At 38.1% G+C, this 27,035-nt stretch overlaps 3 protein-coding genes across 4 annotated transcripts; 2 read left to right on the top strand and 1 right to left on the bottom strand.

Moving 5' to 3' along the window:
* Positions 1-456: 456 nt before the first annotated feature.
* On the bottom strand, positions 457-3,411 carry snapin (SNAP associated protein). Its single transcript, XM_039680435.2, has 4 exons — positions 3,253-3,411; positions 2,917-2,963; positions 1,770-1,888; positions 457-1,685 (listed from the first exon to the last, which is right to left on the bottom strand). The coding sequence occupies exons 1-4, from the start codon at positions 3,366-3,368 to the stop codon at positions 1,578-1,580; spliced, it is 390 nt and encodes a 129-aa protein (XP_039536369.1). The 5' UTR covers positions 3,369-3,411; the 3' UTR covers positions 457-1,577.
* Positions 3,412-4,446: 1,035 nt separating this feature from the next.
* chtopa (chromatin target of PRMT1a) lies at positions 4,447-11,874 on the top strand. Of its 2 annotated transcripts, XM_039680734.2 has the most exons (6): positions 4,447-4,726; positions 5,393-5,484; positions 7,957-8,107; positions 8,846-9,023; positions 10,833-10,967; positions 11,090-11,874. In XM_039680734.2, the coding sequence occupies exons 2-6, from the start codon at positions 5,420-5,422 to the stop codon at positions 11,287-11,289; spliced, it is 729 nt and encodes a 242-aa protein (XP_039536668.1). In that variant the 5' UTR covers positions 4,447-4,726; positions 5,393-5,419; the 3' UTR covers positions 11,290-11,874. The 2 variants fall into 2 exon arrangements, with proteins under 2 accessions (XP_039536668.1, XP_039536669.1); XM_039680735.2 differs by lacking the exons at positions 4,447-4,726; positions 5,393-5,484 and adding an exon at positions 5,706-5,841.
* A 702-nt stretch (positions 11,875-12,576) lies between these two features.
* Positions 12,577-23,798, top strand: matcap2 (microtubule associated tyrosine carboxypeptidase 2). The gene is made up of 7 exons (XM_039680495.2): positions 12,577-12,826; positions 15,867-16,534; positions 19,484-19,627; positions 20,126-20,258; positions 22,260-22,565; positions 22,656-22,753; positions 22,837-23,798. The coding sequence occupies exons 1-7, from the start codon at positions 12,799-12,801 to the stop codon at positions 23,035-23,037; spliced, it is 1,578 nt and encodes a 525-aa protein (XP_039536429.2). The 5' UTR covers positions 12,577-12,798; the 3' UTR covers positions 23,038-23,798.
* Positions 23,799-27,035: the final 3,237 nt, after the last annotated feature.

Genomic DNA, 27,035 nt, shown 5'->3' with positions numbered 1-27,035 from the left:
GTGATGGCTACTTTTAGACTAGCTCCCCAGTGGGGTATGTAATACAAGAAAACTTGTATCATATTATTTAGTCAGCTTTAATAAAGGACAGAAATATATGCAATGATGCCCAATGGTTTGAGACCACATCAGGGATTTTCAAATTGCCCCCTAAGAAGACTTATATTGTTGTTTTTTCGATGCCAAAGGCACCCAAATCATCCTGGTCCGAGGCCCCCCAATTCTAAAACTTAAAAGGCAGCCGTATATTGTCATATAGGCTATATAATTTAATATAATATTATAAATATGTACGAACAAATCTGTAACATTAAACGTGAAGAAAGATGATCCAGCGTTTTCACTACTTTTGGGCACAAAAAGCTATATTTTTCAGGAACAACATACAGTAGCATGCAGTTATCTTTGAGTCTAGTTTGCTTATGCAGTCACCATCAAATATAAACAGACTCCAAATGGCCTTTACTTTTTCGTTTTACTTGATTTCCAGCAATCTGTGTTTAATCTCTCATCAACAAAGCAACTTTTATGAGGTCCCTCGTGTAATTCCAACTTCCTCCTTGAGAGATTCCCTCCCTTGACCTTTCACCTGTCCTGAAATCTTTTCCTAACCCTCTCCCTTTTCAGATAAAACAAGGTCACCTTCATCTGCCCTTTCTGATATCCTCTTACAAAGCATCCACTATTAACATAAGACATGTGCATACCTAAGATTTTCCTGCTGATTCAATTATAATGCAATGCTATGGATTCTGGGGAAGTTATTTTTTTTTCCATCAAAATGTATTTCTAAACACTTATATTGGCTTGTTCTGTGATTTGAAACCTCAATCTACATGTAATGATACTCCTATTAATTAATAATAAAATCAACATCAATGAAAAGTATTTAGTCTACTGAAGACTGTGCGCAATGTCTATTTTAAGTTGCATAAGTGTTAAATGTTTAAATTCTTTTATATGTTTTTTAAGGGATAGTTCACCCAAATTGTGACTTTATCTCACAAGTCTGACCTTTTTATCTCACAATTATGACCTTTCTCTCAGAATTGTGACATAAACTTGTTATAAAGTCAAAATGGTGAGGTTTTAACTAGAAAAAATAGAACTCTAAGATAAAACATTTTGTTTTTTTTATTATTATTATGTGACAGAACATAAGTTAAAAAAAACAATTCACTATACTATTTCCACATGTGAGCAAAAAATTGAAACTATAATCTGCTTTCACTGATTAGATCAAGACTGTGAGGAGGAGATGTCCTTATCTGATGCATTAAACTGGATACTATCTCTGAAATTAATGCAAATAATTAGGAAATCCAGAGCATTGCAATACGAGCATTTTTCAGCATCAGTTACATTCATATAGACAAAACGTATAGAAATGAGTGCATATATACACTGCTGTCTCCTGGACTACTCTTAAAGGAATTTACACTCATTTTGCTGTAGCAGTGCTTTGCATAACCAAGTGCCCTTTAACAATGTGAGGAAGATTCTGTGAATCTACAGAATTGGTCCTTGAAATTGAGCACAGTGTAATGGTGCATTCTCAAAACGTGAGCACCAGGACATCATGGTTTGCTGGGAGAGCGTGGGGTAAATGCTCCTGATGCCTCAAGCATGGTCTTCCTTCGTGCAGTCTCCTTAGCAACATTATGGTTCAACCTCCGCAAACGTTCCTGAAACAAACATTTGAGATAATGAAGTAGAAAACACAGGGCAATAATGTGCATGACTGATGTTTTAACATCTGTGTCTTTTACCTGTGCATTCTGGAGTATGTTATTGACAAGCACCACTCTTCTCCTGGCATTAAGAAGTTTTTTAACATATGGGTCTAAGTCTAGTGCCACCTTCTGGTGTTCGTTGATCCTACACAACTCTGTAGAAGAAATGTGCACAAATAGCATTCATGAGATGATTTAATTTAATATTCATGAATTCTGCAGAAATTGTTCTTACATTATGACAAAAGAGTCGTAATCATAACACGTTGCATTGACTAATTTTCATACCTTTCTTCTAACAGTCATACTTTTCTCTAAAATCTAAGTGAAATAGTCACAACTGTTTTATGGGACATCACAACTCTATCGCACATCTGCAAAATGTAATAACTCACCCAAAACAATTCATTCATGCTTCAGCGGAAATTGAACAACGCCAGCAAAATGAATCTTTATGTATCATGTGAGCCACACTGGTCAAAATGTTTGGATGTTTTTGTTGACAAATGACCACTTACTGTACAACATTTCAATACAAGAATGTATGTTTTGTCTAACTGAATAATATTCTGTAACTGTATCACGTTGAGCTATTCAACAGATTTCAACAGTATGTAAAAGTTCACTGGGAAAAGTTAAAATTGTAAACTGGAAATTCACAATTGCAAGTCCATTTCTACACATACCCTATATGTAGCTAACCTACTACACATACTGAGAAAAAAAAAGACATCCAGGCAAGCTCTGGCTATGCTTCAAACATTGGTAAGATTGTGATTACCATTTAATTACTAAGGCAGGACATTTGCAGACATAACAATCATGCCATGTTAGAAATATTTGCATAATATACATGTATGACTGACCAATTTTTGATAACTGAATTGATCGTTTTGTATTTGATGGCTCACACAATAAATGAAGGTTTAGAAGTTGCGCAGATTATGACAGTTAGCTTTTAGCTATTGTGCAAATTGTATACTATGTTGCACAAATGTCAAAACACGCAATTTTCTTAAATGAATAAGAAATTCTAATTGGTGTTAACTAACATTCACCAATTGTTAAGAGATTTTTTGTTTAAAAAACAACAACAATAACAAAAATATATCTTATTTGAGAATTAAACCAAAGCGACCGATAAAAACTCATAGAAAAACGGCATAATCACGTCATGACTTACCAGATGCCAAATTATCAATGTGTTCCCTAAGTTCCACTTGGCTTTCTCTGTGGAGATAAATTTGCAGGATATAGTGAACAATATAGCTGTCCATATTAATACACACTTTAAAAATAAATGACTATGAATCATATTTTAAATGCATAAATCGTGCGAAACTGCTTACAGTAACAAAGGAATAACTGTCATTGTTTTACATGGTCACACCGCATCTGTGACTCTGTCTGAGTCACAAGACCTGTCATGTTGACAGTGATTAGCATGCTAGCAAACAGAACTGCTTACTGTAAATTATACATTTCTAAGTTTTGGTTTCCCAAAATATAACGTTACTACCTGACTGAGTGCACATGTAAGTCAAGCTGTTGTACCGCAGGTCTCAAGAGGTCTAGCATTCCCTCCGCGAGCGCATCTTTCCCTGATGGGGTTTCCACAACCGCTAACGCTGCCATCTTTACTGCGATTTAATTTGACAGTCAGTGACTGCAACCCTGACTTTTGAAGGTGCATACCGCCACCTACTGTATCAGAGCATGTAACATAGAGAGAGAGAAATCTCCGAGTTTCCGTACAATCCACGTCACACATGGCTGTGTTCAAATCAGCGGTCACCTTTCTGTCTCTCTCTTGAAACCAAGTTAAGCTGCATTTTGCAATTCACTATGGTCCAAATGCAATACTAGCGTACTGCTGTACATACGACGCATTAGGCTATATTGTATGTAAAAAATAGTCTGACTTGAAACGTCAAGCAATGAATGAAATGTATGCTGTATAGCCTAGTATACACTCATAGTATTCTGAGTATACACTCATATTATACTGTGTATACATAGTATACACTTGTTAATCAATGATATAGATACAGCCTGTCAGTGCAGGGGTTTTTGAACTAGAATCCGTAAGGGAGTAGGCTGGGTCAGTTTAGAAAAAAAAGTGAAAATAATCATAATAATAGTTAGATAATAACTATATAAGGATTCAAAAATAAATGAATATTACATCAAAAGTAGGCTCCAGAACGAAAGAAAAAAAATGTAATGTAATAGAAACTAAATATTTTCAACATAATATTTTATATCACATTGTAAAATATACAATATTGGCTGACTTTTTTTTTTTTTTTTTTAATGGGAGTCCCTCGCGGAAAAATGAGGGGGGGGGGGGGGGTCCTATCATCCTAGACTAGACTACTATTAAAGATAGTAAATCTATCTAACCCTAATCATTACCCTTGAAAAAAGATTATACATATATGCAAATTGTTGTCCTACCAAAAAAAAAATTCAAACGAAAAGTTGATTTTAGTTTTCCTGTAGTTTAACATGGTTAAAACTTCAACTTTTACTTAAAAATGCTCAGAGTACCTCAATTAAATAGTTTCAACTGTACTTATATATACATTTAAGCTAAAATCTTAATGCTTAGTTCATACCCTAGTTTTAGTATGGAAGTATGCTATTTGGAACACACCCGTTCACGCTTAAATCTCGCGATAAATCACGTAGTGCTCCATTTTCCGAACTCGCGCAGTTGTTAGCACCATTTTGTGATGAATGAGGGGAGGGTAGGCAGATAGAGTTGCAGATTAAAGTAGACTGGTGTTAAATAACCTATTCTGTGGGATATAGATTTGTTTTTAGTTCTTAAATATATTTAGAAGAGGGGCGATATTTATACAATTACAAAGTTTTGAGTACAAAGTTTTGACTAGGGATTTTGTCGAGTCAGTCTGCTGCTTCAGCGACGCGCTAGCCTCACAGCTAACAGATCTGCCCTGACTCAACTGCACGAGTCGTCCAGAGAAAAGGTAAGTTAATATAATTGAAACATACTAAATATGTCTTAAACATGAATGAATGAATGTGTCATTAAATTGGTTAATATCTGTATACGAATAAGTTTTGCGTGAGTTACGGTGATATGACTAGGTTCGTGAACAGTCGGTTATGTAAGTAACGCTACATTGGTTACATTGTACAAGTTACATTGAACCGGTAAATCTCGTTGTTGTTGTTTTATTGTATGAATTAATTAAGTGTTTTCAAACCAATGGTTCTGCTACACAACATATTTGGTAACGTTAATCATTTAACTTGTACTGACAGGCTACCATCATGTTACAAACTGCAAATACTCTATAAATGATGTCTAAGTTAAGTCGGAGGTTTCAGACTACGTGAGTCCGATGATTGTTTAGAAGTAGATAGATCCATGTAATGAATTGTATGAACATTTATACTACATAAAAACCCATATAGATGGCGTTTAAATTCTAGGATGAGGGTCCCTCACACAAGAATGATCTCATTTGGGAGTTTGTGGGATCTGAAAATCAAATTGCTAGGTTTTAAAATACAGCCAATTTGTATATGATGTCAAGGCCTCCCCATTGACGTCCTTATGTCTGTCTGAAGCTTTCACTTTCATGCAGAAAAGATATCTTACATCTTTATTCTACTGTTTCCCTCTACAGGAGAGATCCCTGCAAGTCTGAAGAAACATGACCGCCCCTTCTTCTCAAAAAGTCGTGCTGAAAAGCACCACCAAGGTGTCCCTGAATGAGCGGTGAGGCGCTACGCATCCTGACAGCATTATCTCAAGGCCGGGGGGAAAAGCATTCAGAGATAACTAAGGCATGAAGCCTCAAGACACGTGTACTATGGAGGTCATTGAGGGGGAGACATCAGATCTGACATGGACGCTAGACTGCCCGCATGGTGTGCTCCGCTTACCCAACAAGACGTCGGTTACTTGAGTCGATGTATAAGATCTAATAATGTGCCATGTTTGGCGAGGCGTCTCTTGTGTAAGCAGCGCACACCCGGAGGTGAGAGGGTAATGGTGGTGAGGTAAGCCGACTGCACTTGAGTTCTCTGCAGAAGAGCATCCTCGACCATGGGAATGAGTTGATAGTGCAGGATGGTATGTGTGCCATCCATATTTCTTGCCCTCTCTCACACAAAACACTCTCTCTCTCTCTCTCTGCATTTCTCAATTTCTCTCTGTCTACGGATTAAAGGTGCCCAGTCCATACTTAAGACGTGACCTGTCCCCCAACCCCCTTCCCTTCTCAGAAGAAGCATCTTACAGAGCTATGTACCAGGTCACGGTCTTGGTTGTAAGTGGCTGGGTGGCCAGACACCCCTCTAGCCCTTGGCCAACTCACCATGTGGTGTCTCGGACTGATGACATCGCAGTTGATGGTGGCCTGTAAGTGGCAATCACTCTGAAAGAAATCTACCTGCCTCTTTTCTGTCTCCGGCTGCATCGACATTAATCCAGATACATTTGAAAATGGTGTTTTCATTTTCCAAAAGTTTCTTGTCCACACTGACTGGAATCATCTTATTGCAGAAGGATGAAATATACTCAAAATGAGCTCAATGAAATGATGCAGAGACCAGATATAAAGTTCTGATACGCTGCTTCTGGCACATTACGATATATCGCACTCAAAATCGCTGTTAGTCTTAAACGCTATTGCCCTCCTGTTTTGCCACAGGACATCAATTTTCTTTCATTTTAACAGGAGTGTAGTATGAAGATTGTACAAAGCACTATGAAAATTAATAGACAACATTGCTGGTATAATCATAGACCAGTGTTTCCCAACCCTGTTCCTGGCGGCACACCAACACTGCGGTTATTCTTTGTCTCCCTTATCAAACACACCTGATTCAACTTATCAGCTCATTAACCCACCTGATTATGAGCTGATGAGTTGAATCAGGTGTGTTTGATAAGGGAGACAAAGAATACGCGCAGTGTTGGTATGCCGCCAGGAACAGGGTTGGGAAACACTTGCTGCGTCCCAATTCACATACTATCCGTCTGAAATAGTATTCGAAAATAGAATTAGTACGTCCCAAATCGTAGTGTGTTGAAATGAGTGTTTGAAAGATACCCGGATGGTCTACTTTTTCCGGTCAGAATCCGAAGTGTAGATCGATGCACACTCTAACGGCTGATATTGCCCACAAACCATTGCGCGTTGGACGAGGATTCGGTTAGAACTACAAACACGAGTAAAAAGTGTTAAAAAACTACAGACGCGTAGTCGATATGGAGGACGCGCGAGTCCCCACGGTTGTGTAGAGAGGTTTAGATAAAGAGCTTCGAGTGATTAATTGTCAGTATCTAACCTGACGAAAATTAATTTATTCAATGTTGTCCACATTACATTGCATTTGCAGCAGCATTGTGAACTTTTGTGAAGACACGTTTAGCCATTACTTTTTAAATGCATCATTATATTCAAACTGCAAACACGAGGAGAGCATGAAAGTGCCCACAACTGGCAGATGAACGTGCTCTCCGAAACGGTAGGAAATAAAATTAGATTGAATGGAGGATTTTAACTGTGACAAGATGATTGACAGGGCAGTTTACGGTGACAAGATGCACGTGACAGAGCTGTCCGTTAAAGATGACGTGATAGTATGTTCCAAAGCTTGCCTACTCTTTTGCGACACACTCAAAAGTATGTACTTTTTCCTCACAAAAAGAGTACATACTTTTAGGGCGTAGTATAAGTAAGCGAATTGGGACGCAGCAACTGTCATAGACTTCCACGGACGCATAACAAGGGTTTCGTAGTCTGCACTACAATATGGCAAAAACAGCATTTTTAAATTTATCCATTTGTGAAAGGGTTTTCAAAAGTCTCCATTTTCACAGGACAAAATTTCTGTATCGGTGTGGAAGGAAGGCCAAAACGTTTTTTTTTGTAAATGTATCTATTAATATCAATGTAGCCTCTGTCTTCTCTTCTGCCATCCCTATATTCTCAAAACCATACTATAAGCGTTCAGTTTAAACCTAACTACTGATTTGTTGGGGTGTCTCCACATGTTACCGAGAGAGAGAGTAAAATAAAGCACGTGTGGTCTAAAAAGGGCATTCACTATATTGCTACACGAGCCGCTGTAGCTGCGTCCATGCTGTGTGAAATGATTTGATTTGGAACCATCCTTTCCTCGTATCCCCCTTTCCCTCCTCTTTCTCTCTCTCTATCTCCTCCTTCTGTTGTTCCACAAGCTTCACAAACATGCTGAAGAACAAGCAGCCGACAGTGAGTAGCATCCGGGCGACCATGCAGCAGCAGCACATGGCCAGTGCGCGCAACCGCCGGCTCGCTCAGCAGATGGAGAACAGGCCCTCTGTGCAGGCTGCCCTGCAACACAAACAGGTACGAGATGAAATGCACAAAGACGACTTAAATGGCACATTCAGGTTATAAGGTAGACCCCTTTTGCGCCGACATCACAGTTACGTCACTTCGTTATCATAGTGAAAACTGGAGGCGGCTAATACAAACCGGCACAGATTTGGCTACATAATAAGTAGAGCTGGGTAATAAATATCGATTTCTCTGTTAATCGATTCTCATTTTACGAACTGATATCGATTCTTAAATCTCAAGAATCGATTAGTCATCCTGTTTCATTTGAATGAATGGAACATTGTATCGTGTAACGTTTTTATGACAGCCACCATTTAAATGTTTATACTTCATGTAATCTTCTTATTATAAAATAAATAAAAGTGTAATTTAAGTGTTTGTATAGCTACAAAACAGTTCATTATTACCTTCACATTAGGCTAATGAAGCCTAGTAGGCTACAACTAGACTCCCATAGTTTACAGCATTAGTTAAGAGATTTGATTCCCTTGAGAAAAATTGCCATTTATTGTAACTGATATCCAAAATAATCGATATTGAATCATAATCGAATTGAATTGCAAGCTTGTGAATGGAAATCGAATCGAATTGTGAAATTTGTCTCAATACCCAGCCCTACATTCTAGTATAAAACCCTTTTTTTTTGCTCTGTATTCTGTTACGCATTACAAATTTAATTTTGCCTTAAAATGTTAATCAATTTGATGTGCATAATCAAGGAAGAATCCATTATATCACCTGCAGAGCCTGAAGCAACGACTTGGGAAGAGCAACATCCAGGCCAGACTGGGTCGGCCCATCGGCACATTAATGCCGGGCGGCGGCAGAGGACGAGGTTTTCCTGGAGGATTGCGTGGAGCTGGACGAGGATTGCGAGGAAGAGTGAGAGGCGGTTCTATGAGAGGAGCACTCTCTCTTAGAGGTGACGAACATTCTTTACACGACACTGCTTTTGTTTCCTGTTTTCCGGTGTGCTTATCAAACGCTGTCCTGCATTTATTTAATAAAAAGCCACATTTCCTATCTATATGTTTATGCTGGCTCGCTAATCTGAGGAAGAGGTGCATGCGCGTGTTTTCAGAATAAAGCTTTGCAGTGTGAGCTTCTTAACATTTCACATGAAATCTGTTGAGCTGAGATGATATTTTACAGTGGTAATGATTTTCACGTGTTTAGCCACCCTCTCTCTAAACTTTGCGTCATGCTGATTGGGCTAAACTGCCATTTTACAGCTGTTAGAAGACCCCTGGTGTGCTACTAGATTAGTAGTTCCTGCACCTGTTGTGCAGTCTCTAGGTGGTAACAGGAGGAGACAAGACAGCTGAGCCTGATCTACTGTTCCACTAAGGAGTGTAGATGATTTAAAAGAGCTTTTTTTTTTTTTTTTTTTTAGCTATAATGAAGTTTATAGAGTATCTACTAATTTTATCCAGTAGACTCATTGCCTCCCTTAAATTCTCTTGGGTATTGAGAGAAATTAATCTATATTACCAATAGTAGGAGTGGGAATCACAGGGTACGAAATACACGATAAATGGCTCATGATACAGCAATTCTCAGGGATCTGATTATTCCGGATTTTCCGACCTGAAAATGTGACGTATAAGACTTAAAGTGTATCGGTACAAAGGAGTCATCAGTTCGCGAATCGGACGTGTTGTTAACGGACCACGGCACACGTGTGATTATCCAGGCAGGTTAGGACGTCGCATAAGACTCGTCTCAATACAGAAAACATTTCATCAGTAGATAGATTTTTTTTTTGTTGTTGCTGAAAGTGTGGTTTGTCATGTGGAAAGCTTTTCAGAGAAGATAAGGCAACGTTATTTTAGCACAATTCACAATCAATGGTAGTTAGTCTTCTGAAATTTTACCATCGTTTATTCTCAAAGATATAGATCTTATGCATCAGAGAAACGTGGGCGCCGTCATCTTTAGAATATTGTCTTTGAACTTCCGGTTTCGCGGTCGCTCTGTATATCTCTATGGCATCGCTGTCCAGGATTAATTAGCTGGTGAAGTGGATTTACTTATTGTAGAGTTAACAAAAGTTATCATGAGCATTGTAATGTTTATCATAAGCGTCTTAACAAATGTCGACCGAGAATTTTTTTACGAGCAGTTCATTCATACCAATGCAAGATCACTGTGAAAATACAGACAGGAAGTCAAAAGACAACGAGTCGAGCGCAGCGCTGAAAATGGGCGGGGCTACATAAGGTCTATTCAGTCAGCTGAATTCATTAATATGCGCGAGGGAGAGCAAGACAGTTTGAAGACGGTGTGCGAGTGACCGGGGCTTTCACTCTCTCAGCTCGTAACAAGCGCAGCAGTCACTCATCTACATCACTCACCGGTCAAATAAGGCTTTGGTGGGACAAAAATACGCCTTAGTAAGGCTGACAGAAAACAGTGTGCAAGTTCCAGTCTTTTTGCTCGTGATGTTTAAACTGACATGACTTGCTCTTTTAATGTGTGCGCTCGTGAAAAAATAAACATCCCTGCTCCCAAACTCACATCTACACACACGTCAAATACACTGGAATGATTATCGGCCCTATTTTGACATCGGAACGATACCGATGTGTAAAAAAAAAAAAAAGATCATATCGGCCGATACTCTATGTATTCTCAATTTAAAATAATAATTTGCTATACTGAACTGCAAGCACTCCCACATGCATTCTGGAAGTAGTTTTACCTTTAATTAAAACTTGTTTTTACGTCTCAGGTGCTGGTCCGATGAGAGGTAGGGGTGGTCCTGGACGTATCGGTCTCCGTCGAGGCATGCGTCAGCGCGGAGGACCTACAGGACGGGGAGCTTTTGGTGGCCGAGGTGCAGCTCGTGGAGTAGCTGGAGGAAGAGGTATAATGTATAATATTAGTAGGTTCTTGCTAGATTCTCAAAGTTAAATGCACATTTTTGCGAGTTCGTGTTTTTTGTATTTCTCTTGCATGCTCAAGTGTTTCTCAACGGTTCACTCGTAGGCCGGGGAGGTCTGAGAGGTCGCGGGGGATTTGCTGGAAGAGGTCGTGGACGCGGCAGAGGCCGAGGAGCAGGTCGTGCCATCGTCACACGTGAGCAGTTGGACAACCAGCTTGATGCTTACATGTCCAAGACCAAGGGCCACCTGGATGCCGAGTTGGACGCATATATGGCCCAGGCCGACCCAGAGAGCATGGAGTAACCACAGCTGAGCTGAGAGAGAGCAGCTCTCCAAAGATCTGCAGATAATAGACTGGCTGACAAACACACAGAACCATGAAAGCTTTTGCTCTTGGACACTCCCGATGAGACATTTAAACTTGAAGTTTGTACAAAGTTATGTATCCATCCCAGTTATGTTCAATCATCTGACTCATTACTTGCGTTTCCTAAGCCGAATGCTGTACCATCCATAAAGCCTCACGACAGTTTATGGTTCTAAAACGCAGGTCCTCTTAGAAAGGTTTTGGCCGTGAAGTGAAGGAAAAAAAGTTTTCCATTGAACTGTAATAAGAGATTGTACTTGCTATTTTGTCGGCCAAAATTCTGAAAATGACCCAATGTGTGAACTCATCCAGTGGTGAAACATGGTTTATATCGATGAACATTACAGCAATGTCATTTACCTTTTTATTATTGTATTTTTATTACGGTTTTAAAAGTAGAAATTTTACTTGGTATACGCAATCTTGATACGTCTTTTTTTTTCAATGTTAAAAGATGGTTTAAAGTATATTGTAACCAATTCTCTTTTTTTTTGGTTTCAAATAAATCTTTGCCAATGAGACCTATGTGCTTGCAGTGACTTCCCGAACAATATTATTACCAACACATTTTTAGACATTTGCTCAAATTTAAGTGGCTGTTTTATGGGAGTGTCTTACCCCCTTCAAATGTTTAGTATCTCCACTAGATGGAGGTTAGTTGCTGCCTTTTTTTCTCTAAAGCTTAATTTAATGATTTGGGGAGTATGAATGTGTGCATGTGTAATATTAAAATGGGGTTATTTGTATTTGCGTAGCGCAAGTGTCTAACTGTTCAGTGGCCTATGAATATCAGACATATTACATCGTTTCAATATACAGTACACCAGAGCGTTGTAGCGTCAACAAAAACATGAGACCAGAATTGACAACCTACATTTTAAATTTCCTTACAGCATACAATAAGGTTCTACTGCTGTATACGCCGTACACATTTAAGAGATACTGTATGACATTGGCAACTAAACATAACGTTACTTGGTGAAGGTATTTTGGGCTTCTCTATTGAGTATTTACATATAAATTATTTGTAAATTATCTTAAAATATATTTACAGTATGGTCAGTATTGTGAAATGTGCTATTAAATTATCCTTTTACTTGAAGTATTATTTCAATAAAATACTAATTTACAGATTATTCACGACAGAAGCCTCGTCAAAACGGAACTGACGTTTTGGGTTGGGTGACGTTGACAGCGCACCATGGCAACGCTCTTATGCGCTTGCTTCAGTGTCCAGACTCCAGACCAAAGCAGCAGTGCTGTCGGAGATTGCGCGTGGCCGTGGAAGCGGAGATTTGCAAACTACAGCATTTCTTTGTCCTGGGCATATGCAGGATATTATCACAGCGTCTTTGAATATTCGTCGTGTCGTTTGGGAGCTTCATTATTTTAGATAAAAACATTTGCTTTACGGGTGAAAAGTTGAGATTCACAGCGCGAGCGAGATGATGCTTGAATCCATTGAAGTTACAGGTAAATCTGTCAGTTTACATTAATGTTACAACACATTGTTTGTCAATGAATTTAGGGAAATGAATTGCATTTAATTCAAATGTAATTCCTTAGAATGAATTAGAATTATAGAAAGGCTTACCTGAACTTGAAAGGAACCTGATTTGATACGTTCATTAAAATTACTTAAAAATAATGGCAATAAAGACTCTGAAAAGATTTCAGAGAAAATGATGTTTATCACTTTTTGTATCTAATGCACAGACATTTATGTTTAGTGCGGTCAAATGTGCTTTTCGGTTTCACTCATGCATGCTACATCAGCCAATGAAGCCCCACAGATCTAAACATACACAGCTAGTTTTGCTTCTTGGCTAGATTGGCTCTCTGATGCTGGTCCTTTTACTACAGTGCACCTGTCAGCTGTTCTCTGATGAAGCGTGGGATCATTTTGCAGAGGCATGTGCCATTGTGTGCCACAGAGTTGCTTGGCGCAACTTCTCCTGAAATGATTGAGTTTAAAACCAAACAGTTTTAAAATACTGACATTTAATGATGTAGCAGATGCTTTTATCCAAAGCAACAAATGAAAGCCTGCAGGATCATTGAATGGGTCAGGTTTATCCAGCTGTATACCTGTCATTGCTGAATGGGAAATAGTTTTTGTTTTGTGTTCTAATATAGGATTAATCTGGTCTATGAAATCAACTCAAGGCTGATTTTATACCTCTGCGTCGCACCTACGCCGTACCTACACTCTTAGAAGAAATGGTTCTATTTAGAACCAGAAATGGTTCCATCTCCTGCTTCATATGTGGAACTCCAAAATGGTTCTATATAGAACCATTTTTTTGGTAAAAGGTTCTATTGGAGTGTATAGAACCTTTTAGGGGTTCCAAATACGTAGCACTGATAGAACCTTTTAAGGTTCTATATAGAACCTTTTCTTCTAAGAGTGTATGTGCACCTCTATAAAAATGTAACAACGAATTTGTCGTGGACAGCAATCGCTGTGATTGGTCTCCTAGAACCTCTGCCTCAGGGGTTAATGTGGAATTGCACATCGTCGCGGACAACAACCGCGAAGAATAAATGAAAAGCGACGCGTAGAGGCTACGGAACAGGTCCGACGCATAAGTAAAAATCAGCCTTCACTAGACAGTGAAAGAGCTGCTTTCAACAAGCTTAATTTCACTATGCTATTCGGATCTGTTTCTCGCCTTTTGTTGAAGTCAAGGGTAAATAGGCAAAGGAGATTTTATTTCCAGGGAAATGGGGACACACCACTGAACTGACAATGGCGCGACTGGTCTCAAATTCTAGAGTAGATTCAAGATTCAAGAAGAGATTCATTTCCTTTACTTGAAATTCCACCTGGTGTTCTCTGCTCTCCCCTCATAATATATTTCACAGTACAGGAGGCTGTGAAACTGTAAATATAGTAACAGCTAAGCCTTTGTGAGGCACAACTAAGATTCACAATATAGTAGTTTTTTAGTACTAAAACAGAGTTCTCTATTAGCCCACACCAAAGGAAGTCAACCATCCTCCTTAGATCACCATAGATGGGACAGAGTTGAAAACAGTTTATCACTTTACTTGGGAAGCATCAATTCCATGGATGTCATGGTTGACAAAGAGTTGAGAATAGACAGCGCATTCGGCAGACTACAAAAGAGTCTGAAGAAGAGTAATATGAACTTGCTACTGGTCAACGAAGGAGCACCAATGAAGAGGTTAAAACAAAAAAAAACATTTCTCTTCTGGTCTCAGACTTTACTCGGACAAGACCCTTTTGGTCACAGACTTGATTCGAAAGAGGCTCTTTTCTTGTCTTGGCCTTGACTCCGACAAAACAATTTCACGATCTTGACAGACATGACCCTCTTGTAGTCTCCTCCATGACTTGTACTTGCACTGTGACTTGCACTGTCTAGTCTGTCACCCTCTTCTGGTCTTGGACTTGACTCAGATGCAACCCTTTTTTGGTCTCGATCTTCATTTGGACACTTTGTTTACTACAGTGAACTCATTGTCATGTTCAAGAAACCAATTTGAAATGATTGGATCTTTGTAACATGGTGCATTATCCTGCTGGAGCTAGCCATCAGAGGATGGGGACATAGTGGCCATAAAGGGATGGACATGGTCAGAAACAATGCTCAAGTAGGCCGTGGCATTTAAACGATGCCCAATTGGCACCTAAAGTGTGCCAAAAAACATCCCCCACACCATTACACCACCACAACCAGCCTGCACAGTGGTAAAAGGCATGATGGATCCATGTTCTCATTCTGTTTACGCCAAATTCTGACTCGAACACCTGAAATCGAGACTCATCAGACCAGGCAACATTTTTCCAGTCTTCAACTGTCCAATTTTGTTGAGCTCTTGCAAATTGTAGCCTCTTTTTCCTATTTGTAGTGGAGATGAGTGGTACCCGGTGGGGTCTTCTGCTGTTGTAGCCCATCCGCCTCAAGGTTGTGCGTGTTGTGGCTTCACAAATGCTTTGCTGCATACCTCGGTTGTAACGAGTGGTTATTTCAGTCAAAGTTGCTCTTCTATCAGCTTGAATCAGTCGGCCCATTCTCCTCTGACCTCTAGCATCAACAAGGCGTTTTTGCTGGATGTTTTTCCCTTTTCACACCATTCTTTGTAAACCCTAGAAATGGTCGTGCGTGAAAATCCCAGTAACTGAGCAGATTGTGAAATACTCACACCAACAACCATGCCATGCTCAAAATTGCTTAAATCACCTTTCTTTCCCATTCTGACATTCAGTTTGGAGTTCAGGAGATTGTCTTGACCAGGACCACACCCCTAAATGCATTGGAGCAACTGCCATGTGATTGGTTGATTAGATATTTGCATTAATGAGAAATTGAACAAGTGTTCCTAAGTGTTCCTAGTTATTTAAATGGTTTCTAGAAAATAAAAAAGAAGCATGACACACATATGTTTGTTTCTTCAAGACATAGGACTGTAATGCCTCATTTTAAAAGACCCACTAGAGAATTGAGTAGACTATTGTAGTTTTCCATCTTGTGATATTTCCTTGCAGAACTGCTCCATTGGCCAGGGCTGGAAACATCTAAGAGTTGTGTCCTGAGCCCTTTGGAGAAGCCTGTGAGCCCCAGTCAGCTGCGTCTGGAGCACATCTCCTCTGACATTCTAAAGGACCTGATTAACACGACCACCAGCAGCTACAACACACTGCTGCAGAAAGAGTCAGATACTCAGGAGAGGCCTAAAAGCTCATCTTACAAGTTCCCGAAAAGAGTCTCCATGGCGACGCATCGCGGCAGACCCCTGCCGACCCTTGCACCTCTCACAATGAGTGGGCTGGCTTTTGGTTGCAGAGATACCAGGCATGCTCAGTCTGTGTTCTCCTGTTTCTCCACCAACAGTTCCAAGCAAACAAACAGCATTACTGTGCTGGGCAGTGCCATCCGTCTGTCCCCTTGCTCCATCCCCAGGCCCAAAAACAGCTGCCCAGCCGGCACAAAACTCCCGCAGCTTTCCAGAGTGCTCTCTACTGCACGTGATGGAGAGAACTCAATCAAGAAGCTGTGCATCCTCACTGCCATAAAGCCATCCAACGTGGAGAAGGAGAAGGCCAGGTTTTTCAAATCAGACTTTAAATACAACCCTCAGTTTGTGTACAGCAATCCTCTGCCTCCACAAATACTAGCAAAGCACAGCAACGCTTCAGACCGCTTCCTCACACAGGTAAGTGGCCATACTCTCATTAATATCATATTAAAGGAGAACTCCGGTGCAAAATGAACCTTTGGTCTAATAACACATTGGTACCTAGTCGACCGTTCTCTGAGATTTGTTTTCATGATAATCGAATGTAAAGAGTTTTATCTCTAAAAACTGTTTAGCGTATAACGCTAGTATATGGGGGCATTTAATAAGTAAAAAGAAATCGATAGTTTATGCAAGTTTATTAAACTTTATTTAGTTTATGCCTACTTGGAAAACGAAGAAATTTGAGAGTGAACAGACCGTTTAATAAGAAGATGCTTTATAAAGACAGTTCACTTCGTGTATACAGGCGGCGCCATCTTTGGAAAACAGTCTCAAGGCGAACCACGAACGCCGTTCATACAGTTCAGATCACTTAGCACGACGTTCGTGGTTCGACTTGTCGAGACTGTTTTCCAAAGATGGCGCCGCCTGTATACTAGAGCCCGACCGATAAAGGATTTTGAAGGCCGATACCGATACAAATATTTGTTGGTTTTAAAATTCGGTATTCCGATATATCGGCCGATATTTTTTTATTTTTTACCTGCACTTTTTAAATTCTTTCCATCAAGCTACATCAAAAAAATTTCTATCATCATTTGCTGCCTGCCTTCTAAAACCTACTATTTAGCGATTCTAAATCCATTACGGAACGACAGTCTGCAACGCACACTTCGCGTCGTTAGATTTCACACACGTGTAAAAGAAAAGCTAACTTTTATGCACAGGATGTGTGGCGCGTTATACACGAGTGTTGCCAACAGGGACGGTGTAGAGTGCCCTCTGGTGGACAAACTATACAACTCCAACACTCATGACATGGTTGAAGTGTGTTTCATCCATTTTTAGCTTATTTTTGAAATATTCATTTATCGGCCATTATAACTGCCGATACCGATAGTTTGGAAAATGCCTAATATCGGCCCATAATATTGGCCTGCCGATAAATCGGTCTGGCTCTACTGTATACACAAAGTTTATAATCCACAAAAAAAAAAAAAAAAAAAAAATTCAAAACACTCTCAATAATCAAGCCGTTTGGATTTTCTGAGCAATAGAGTATCACAGTCCCGCCCACACTTGGAGCCGGAAATAAAAATTCAATACAATTTCTCTATTGACAGTTGGGATATAAGTTATAAGATATAAGTCGGGATACACTTTTTTAATTGTATGGCGCTTGTGTCCACACACTGCAGAGACACATTTATATGCAAACACCATGTAAAAGTGAATTTTGCATCCAATGACCCCTTTAAGAAGTATTTGGGAGAGAATTAACAGATGTACGTAAGGACTCTGGCATGATCTCTGGGCTGACCTCGTCTTAACTTGGTTGAAGTGCTGTAGAGTGCCAGAAGTCACAGCACATCTGACATCAAGGTCTTTATTTCACTCTCTCCCACGATCTACCGCATTTAGCACTAGCATTCATTTCCCCCTCATCCTTTCATGCTGATATCTTCTGTAAGGTTTCCCGCAAGGTCACAGTCAAATAAATGAGATTAAATGGAATTACTCTTGAAAAGAAACTTTCTGACTCTTTAGTTCTATAAACCTGGATCCAGCAGCTCAAAAGCAACGTGTTACCAACAACACAATCAGACTAATAAACCTCTTTGATGGATAAAGAGTTAATTAATTCAGTTTCCCGCTAGTCAACACTACACTGGGAGGGGGGTTCGGAAAGGGGTTACAGAGCACTTTGTATAGGGCGTAGCCTAAGAGATCCCACAATAGTGTTTCTAGCTCAACCGGCTGCAAAAGCTGATAACAACAACATATCAAGTTATATGTTACTAAGAGGTTAGATAATATTTAAAAGAAAGTAGAAGTGGCTCTATTAGGGCTCTATGTGCTGGAGCAGAGTCATTTCAGACCATTATATTGATTGTCTCAGAGTGGATCACCCTCAGGCTGTTCCTGACGGATCACAAATCAGTTCTCATAAATCCACTCTCAGCACCAAAAGTCCTCAACTGTGGCCTAGTTACTGAGCTCTATACATTCATGACATAACAAATGAGAAAAACTTTGAGTCATGCTTCTGCAAGCATGTCTTATTTCACTTATGCAGCCAGTGTTTCATCCAAAGGCAAGAGTCCCAAAAGCTCACTTTGGCTACAAAATTAGATTTTACAGTTTCAACCTTTGTTACTATGCTTATTAAAAATGTATACTAATATATATATATATATATATATATATATTAAATATGTGTAGCTTCATAACCTTGAACACAAGACTGTCTAACTTATTGGTTCTCAACCTTTTTGACTCAAAGGTCCCCCATCACCCAACACAATGTCCTAAATAAAGATATTTCTGAAATCTATTCTATTCTAAATCTATCCGGGGTTTTTTCATGATATATCAAAGTAGTTTACAGGGGTAATTTAATATATTAAATTTACCACAACTATTTCTGTGATTCTAGAAGTTATGTTCTGTATACCACGAACTGTATGTTTTTTTATTGGAAACAATATTCATTGAGGGTAAATAAAATGATGCAATTATGCATTTCTATTTTAAAAGGATTTTAATTTAGATTAAAGTTATATTTAAAATTCATTAATTGAAATATTTTTATCGCATCTTGCGGCCCCTTTGTAAGTTTGCTAACGCCCCCTATGGGTCCTGGCCCCCTCCTACCTAAGGCAACATTTTGTCCTATCACATAAAAATATATATAATTTTTGATTGACAAATTAAACATATTCATGCTTACTTTTTTTTCCAAGTTTTTTTTTTCACTTCTCAAAATGATAAATGGCCATGGGTATCTGTTTTTTACCAGAATTTCCTCTGGCATATACAGGGAATCAATGAAGCCGCTTTGTTTCGCTGTATTTATCTTTGTTCTAAAAATCTTCTATAAGTTCTCTCAAATGGCCCGTGACTGAATGCTTGCTGATGTCTCAGGCTGTGAGGATCATGGAGTTGGCCCTACAGAAGTACGGCTCGTATGAGAAGTTTGAGCAGGCTACAGGAGGAAACCTCCTCACCAAGAGCCGCATCTGGTGCCACGTCAAGAAATACATGGAGAAGGAAGGATGCATAGGAGAGGTGAGAGAGTGAGCTAATTAGATAGAAACAATAAGATAGATATTCAGTTTGTTAACACTGTACTTTTAATTTAACCCCAAAAAGCGTACTAACTTCAAAAATTTGAGAAAAATACAAAAACACTACACTTATGTTCAAAAGCCTGTTTTAGAAATAAGTTCTTATGTTCACCATTTGATCGAAATAAAAACAGTAAAATTTTTAAATATTATAACAATTTAAAATAACTTCATGATCCTATAGAAATCATTCTAATATGCCGATTTGCTGCTCAAAACAGTTGCTATTATATTTGTGTGGATTTTTGTCAAGATTCTTTGATGAATAAAAAATATTTGAAAGAAATCTTTACGGTCACATTTGATGCGTCCTTGCTGAATAAAACTATTAATTTCCTTCTTACTGCCCCTTAATATTCTGAACGGTATTGTAGTTTATTGATTTTTCTTTTCTCATCTTGAGAGCTTTATGAAGTTTAAATCTAGTCTCTCTCTGTAGATTGTGGTTCATCTTACTGATGACCTCCTGTCCAGAGCGTCCATGACTGTGGTGAACAGCAGGCCTACGCTCACCATTAACATCTCTACTGCTAGAGAGCAGTGGCTGGAGGGAATGCTGAGGCATGAAATCGGTGCGTGTTTGTGTGGAAGAGCATCTGATAGCCTGTTGAGGCTCATATTAAATAACTGAATAGAATAGTAAGACACTTTCAAGACTTTCATGATCCACTCAGTTGTGTTCTGTACTTTGGATCATGTCACGGTCACCCCATGAAAATCAGCGATCCGTGTCGGCAACAGCTTGTGTTCCTGCTGTCAGGGACTATTACACCCAGAGCGTATCAGAGCTCAGTGTCAGGAACACAGTAATTACACTCCCACGCTGTGTGTTCTCTCTCTCCTTCACTTTCTCTGCACACAGTTCAGGGTTTGGCTGCTGGAGACATGGCCTAACCCTAGGGTTCAGAGCTCTTTATAAAGTTATAGTAAAGACATTTTCAGTTAGTCACAAGAGAGTCAAAGTGTGATTATTTGAATTAAATATGCACTTGTAGTGTACCTAAAATTTTAAAAGTATACTTTATTAATTGTATTTGTAGATAATATGTTAAAACAAAAGTCCACTTCACCCATTTCATTGACTCGCCCTCATGTTTTTACTCTGCTCAACACAAAAGAAGATAAGAATATGGGTAACCAAACAGTTGACGGGTCCATCAACTACAAACATTCTTCAAAATATCTTCTTTTGTGTTCAGCAGAAGAAAGACATTCATACAGGTTTGGAACAACTTGAGGGTGAGTAAATGATGACAGCATTTGTGTTAAGTGTACTTAAAGAGAGTTCACTTTCTTGACTGTTTAACACATTTAAGTATACTTTAAAAAAAAAAGTAATAATGTCAGATTAAAAAGTTGTACTTTTAAAGATTATTAAACAGAATCATTTTGAATGTACTTTAAAGTACACTTATTTTAATGTGTTGACCAGCATAATGAAGCTCATGTAAAGTACACTCTTAGAAGAAAAGATTCTATATAGAACCTTAAAAGGTTCTTTCAGCGCTACGTATTTGGAACCCCTAAAAGGTTCTATACACTCTTAAAAAAAGGGTTCCTCTGGGTTCTATATAGAACCCTGGGGTTCCATACTTGGCCAATAGAACGTTTTTTTTAAAAAATAGAACCATTTTGGAGTTCCATATATGAAGCGGGGGATGGAACCATTTCTAAATAGAACCATTTCTTCTAAGAGTGTATTATAATTTATAAATATTTAAAGTTAAAATATTTTAAATGTAACTGCAACTTCGTCATTAAAACTAGCTTGGCAGTATTTAACCCCATTACAAAGACAAAATAGACGAAATATACAGTATGCTTAATTGTTAAAAGTGCTATATATAAATGAAGGTGACTTGACTTAAGTGCAAATTTAATGTATCACAATATAAATGTGTATTACATCCAATAAGCTGACCTTTAGAGTTTTTTGACTGACTTAAGTAGAACTTAAATAATCTTTAGTTGAAATATTTCAAATATGGTTAAAGTGTACGGCCGAATGTACTATAGCATATAGATATAGTATGTAATACTATAGTATACAGATACTATAGATATTATTAAATTTGAAAAATATATTTATCAAATGTAATAATATCTAAAATATATCTATGATTAACACACTTGAATTATAGTCAACAAGTCAACACATCCAAATAAGTGTACTTCTTTAAAGCATGACAAAAGATTTTTAAAACATTATTTAAAATGTACTTTATAGTTATACTTTTAATTTGACATTATTACAAAGTGCACTTTTTCAAGTGTAAATATGTGTTAAGAAACAGTTATGATAATGAGTATCCTTAAGTGGACTTTTACTTCATTAATATATTCTCTGTACTTTGTTAAAAATATACGTTTAAGATTTGAAGTACACTACAAGTGCACATTTAACACAATCAACCACATTTATTTCTCACGACAATGAGCTCAATCTAGGTTATTGGTAACTAATAATAGTTATTATAAAACATTTTGATCTTCATTTTTGATAAAGTTCCAGATTTTTCTGATTTGATTGGTAAAGTACGGTAAACCTCTCTACACTTTTTTTTCTTTCTCAGGTACGCACTACTTCCGCGGCATCAACAACAGCCACCAGCCGTGGAGCAGCGGCGGGAGCAGAAAGAAACATGGTCTGCGTCCCATCAACCCCACGGAGGAGGGTCTGGCGAGCATCCACAGCGTGCTCTTCCGCAAGGACCCCACCCTGTGGCGCGCCGCCCTGCTCTACTACACCGTCTACCAAGCAAGCCGCATGTCCTTCTCACAGCTGTTTCACAACCTGGGCCGATTCGTCCACGACCCCAACACACGATGGGACTACTGCGTCAGAGCCAAACGAGGACAGACGGACACGGCGCTTCCAGGTGCCACGGCCTGATTCTCCGAAATATGACGCCTCACAGAACTACCGTTGTTTTTATCCATGCTAATAATAAAATCTGTTTGCTATTAAGGTTGTTTCAGTAAGGACCAGGTTTATCTAGATGGCATCCTGAAGATCCTCAGACACAAAGACAAGATTGACTTCCAGCTGCTAATGGCTCTGGGAAAGGTTAGTTTGAAGTCAACATTATCCATACACTTCATTCAGAACGCACAAAATCGGCAAACGTGTGTGTGTGTGTGGTTGTGCAGGTGTCCTATGAGGATGTGGAGCGTCTGAAGGGTTTGGCTCTGATGGAGCATGTACGGATCCCTCACTTCCTGCAGGATCAAGTGCGCTACACGGAGCAGCTTCATAAAATCATGGAGGTCAACCAGTTAACCGACGAGGAGCTGTGCGTGCTTATTCCCGAACACGGGACCTCCGGCAAAGACGGTTGTGTCGTGAGATAGTAAAGAGTAGAGCCAGACCGATATATCGGCAGGCTGATCTTATCGGCCGATATTAGGCATTTTCCAAACTATCGGTATCGGCAGTTATAATGGCCGATAAATGAATATTTCAAAAATAAAATAAAAACGGACGAAACACGCTTCAACTATGTCATGAGTGTTGGAGTTGTATAGTTTGTCCAGCAGAGGGCACTCTACACCGTTCCTGTTGGCAACACTCGTTGAGTTGTTCATGATACATACATTGCTTGTATAACAATTAAAACAACATCCCCATCAGTTCTCTTAACTCAAATAAGCATGACAAAATTTGTGACTATCATGTCCAGTTTCAAATAGATAAATAAAATATCAGCCGATATATCAGAATATCGGATTTTAAAACCCAAAAATATTTGTATCGGTATCGGCCTTCAAAATCCTTTATCGGTCGGGCTCTAGTAAAGAGCTGGTGTGTTAACAGGTGAATCTAACGAAACCTGTCTAGGCAATATTTCACTTTTTTATTTAAACTAAAGTGAGAAAGACCAAATTTTTAATTGTTTTCATGACAATTAAGGCCCTTTCCGACCTCAAATGTTTGTAATTCCCACTTCCCAATTAGTGTAAATGTACAAAAATTGAATTCTGATTACTGATTTATTACAAAATGTGAATATATATTATAAAATTTAGGGCTGTCAAATGATTAATCGTGATTAATCACATCCAAAATAAAAGTTTTTGTTTACATAATATATGTGGGTGCACTGTGTATAATTATTTTATATATATATATATATATACACACACACACACACATGCTTGTATATATTTAAGAAAATTTTCATGTATATACTGTATATACATTTATATTACATAGAAATATTTTATATATAAATAATACTTTTTCTCTTAAATATACATGCATGTGTGTGTGTGTGTGTGTATATATATATATATATATATATATATATACAAAATAATTATACACAGTGCACCCACATATATTATGTAAACAAAAAAATTTATTTTAGATGTGATTAATCATTTGACAGCCCTAATAAAATTATATATATATGGCAAAATTACATTGTGGCAAAGTAACAATGAAAAAAAATCTGAATAGTTATTTAGTAATTAGGTAAAATATGACCCTGACATGTTTTCGTGAGTTTCATTCTTCTGAGGATTGGAAAATAAAGTGATCAGTGATCAGATAATGGCCTTTCTTTGGTCACTTTTAGCTAGTGCAGAGCATTAAAGGAGTAGTTCACTTTTCAAAAAACTTTTGCTGATAATTTACACACCCCCATGTCATCCAAGATGCCCATGTCTCTCTTTCTTCAGTCGAAAAGAAATTAAGTTTCTGATGAAAAAATTCCAGCATTTTTCTCCATATAATGGACTTCAATGGGAACTCAATGGTTTAATGTCCAAATGGGAGTTTCATTTGGACATTAATTCACTTTTGAAAATGTTTATTAAAAAGTGAACTACTCCTTTAAGACCCTTCTGAAAGTTCACAGTCAGGACGTGTGTGTTGTGTTCTCCTTTGAGGGGATATTGAAAAGAGAGGCCAAATTACATAACTTAAAAATTGCCAAATGTATGTGTATATGTACTACAAGTTCTTAAAACAATTTGTTTCCTGATTTCCTAAGTTATACACTGCTTGTGTGATATAAATGTTTATATCTTTCTGATGGCATGTGTTTGACAATATAACTTATAATCAACAATAATGAAAAAGTTCTTGGTTGCCAAGATGTTAACCTTTGTTTAAGTGTCCTCTGTGGAAGTAGACAATCCTACTGTATGTGTCCTAAATGTCACACACTAAATATACAGTATATGAATAACTTCTCACTAGCTCAGCTGCTCTACCTTGACTGTTTATTTGACCTTTGACCTTGCTCTGTTCCTGCCATTTTCCTATAGATCAAAAAGCACTATACCAGTTGCCTATAAAACGCTTTATAGTCAATGACAACCTTCTTCTAAATATGAACTAACTGTGTTTAAATTAATAAAATAAATGTACTCATTCAGAATGCCCTGCTCAGATGTTCATTTTAAAGCATGTTAAAGATCGGATTTTTGTTTGGGTCATGAGAAGTTGATTGATTGATCATTCTTTACTTATTAATCTGTTTAAAGTGCATCATTCTGCATGTGAACATAGGACATTCGATCATTAATTACAGGATGTAATATTGTCAAAGAATGGTCATTGTTTAAAAGTAAGCAATGATCAATCCCACAATGCCCTGAGTCTCAAACACACTGTAAGTGATCTTTTGGCAAACTGTTTCCACAGGTGTCTTGTTCTTGCATGTGTTTGTAAGCAGATCCTGCGGTTTGACACCTACTAGGACGAACCAAGTTTTTTGTTTTCAGCTGCGCTTCACGACCGACACACACACAAACACACAAACATACACACACTGTAAAAAAAATAGGTCAAGGCTGAGGCTCATTAACCTCTCTCTGAAGTTTTAGCTTTCATACTTCCTGCAATCTGTGGGATTAAACTGGGATTGTGTGTGCTGCTCATGACATATGAACATAACATTTTAAATGTTGAAATGCAATATATTTTTACTGGGATTTAAAGGAACTTGATGATGTTGTTTGGAAATCTGCTTTAGATATATATTTATCTGCCTCTGCTGTTTCGCGCATAGTTCACTTTGAAATGAATTTTTGATATGTTTTAGCTTACCTCAAGGGCATCCAAGATGTAGGCGTCTTTGTTTCCACAGCATTTTCAATTTGGACATTTTTTGGTCAAACAGTTGTCGGTCAGTCGTATAATGCAGGTAACTGTTATGGGCCCACCTCAAAGAGCATGCACAGAGAAGTCAAAATTACATGATTTAATGACTCGTGAATGTAAGTACACACTAAGACACAAAACGAGCGGTTTGTGTGAGAAAACGAACAGTATTTATATAGTTTTTACCTCTCCGAACTGATCTCAATCAGACGTCCAAACTGAACCGAACCGTCTCCAAATTTACGCCGGAAGTGATCTCTCGCGCGTCTATGTCAAGTAATATTTACACGGAGATTTCGGTTAAGTTTTACCTTTCACGAAACATATTTACTTTCACTATACATTGCGATTTCCCGTATATGTTTAGTGAAATGTAAAAAAGGTTCCGAAATCTCCGAGTAAACAATGCGTGACGCAGACGCGTGAGAAAGGCGGCCTTGTGTATAATTCGTATAGCTCTTTTCTGTAGCAAAAAAAGTGACTGTATTACATTTTTGAAATTATTGCCCCATACCTCTACACAGTAGGTTAGATATGGCTGTATTAAAGCACAATACAGGGTATGGAGTGCATTATAATCAATGATGCTTATTATGGCAAGGCTTTTGGAGACTTTGGTTGTCTGATGTGGGCATTCCAACTTAGCTTGTTGTCAATCGTAACACCTAAAAACTTTATTTCCTGAACATTTTCAATGTGTACTCCATCTATCTCAACCAGTTTCTGCTTGATACTTCCCAAAAAACATCACTTTGGATTTATCGAGGTTTAAGGATAATTTGTTAATTAGTTTCCATCCATTTTTTTTTTTAAATTTACTTAATTCTTTGTTTATCACACGAAACAGTTGCTCCAAACTATCGTTACTATAAAAAAATATTTGTATCATCAGCGAACAATACACATTTAACCAATTGAGAAACATTGAAAATATCATCAATATATAAATTTAAAAAAAATAATAAAAAAAAAAATAAATAAAAAAAAATAAATATATAAATTAAATAATTTGGGGCCCAATACTGACCCCTGCGGGACACCACAAACAATGTCAAGACATCCAGAAGAGAACTCACCCATTTGGACAAACTGCACTCTGTCGCTCAAATAACTTTTCACAAATCACAAATTATTTGCACAACCTTCTAAATTATTGCCCTGATGGTGGAAATGTGTGAATTTTTCATGCTTTAGCTATTTTCTTACTGCCAATTTTTGTGAAGCTCAACAATCTTTTGCT

This window comes from Pimephales promelas, chromosome 18, assembly GCF_988280905.1.
Source record: "Pimephales promelas chromosome 18, fPimPro1.hap1.1, whole genome shotgun sequence".
Lineage (NCBI taxonomy): Eukaryota > Metazoa > Chordata > Actinopteri > Cypriniformes > Leuciscidae > Pimephales > Pimephales promelas.
The sequence above is the reverse complement of the archived record's forward strand: the minus strand, read 5'-3'. Positions and strand labels throughout refer to the sequence as shown.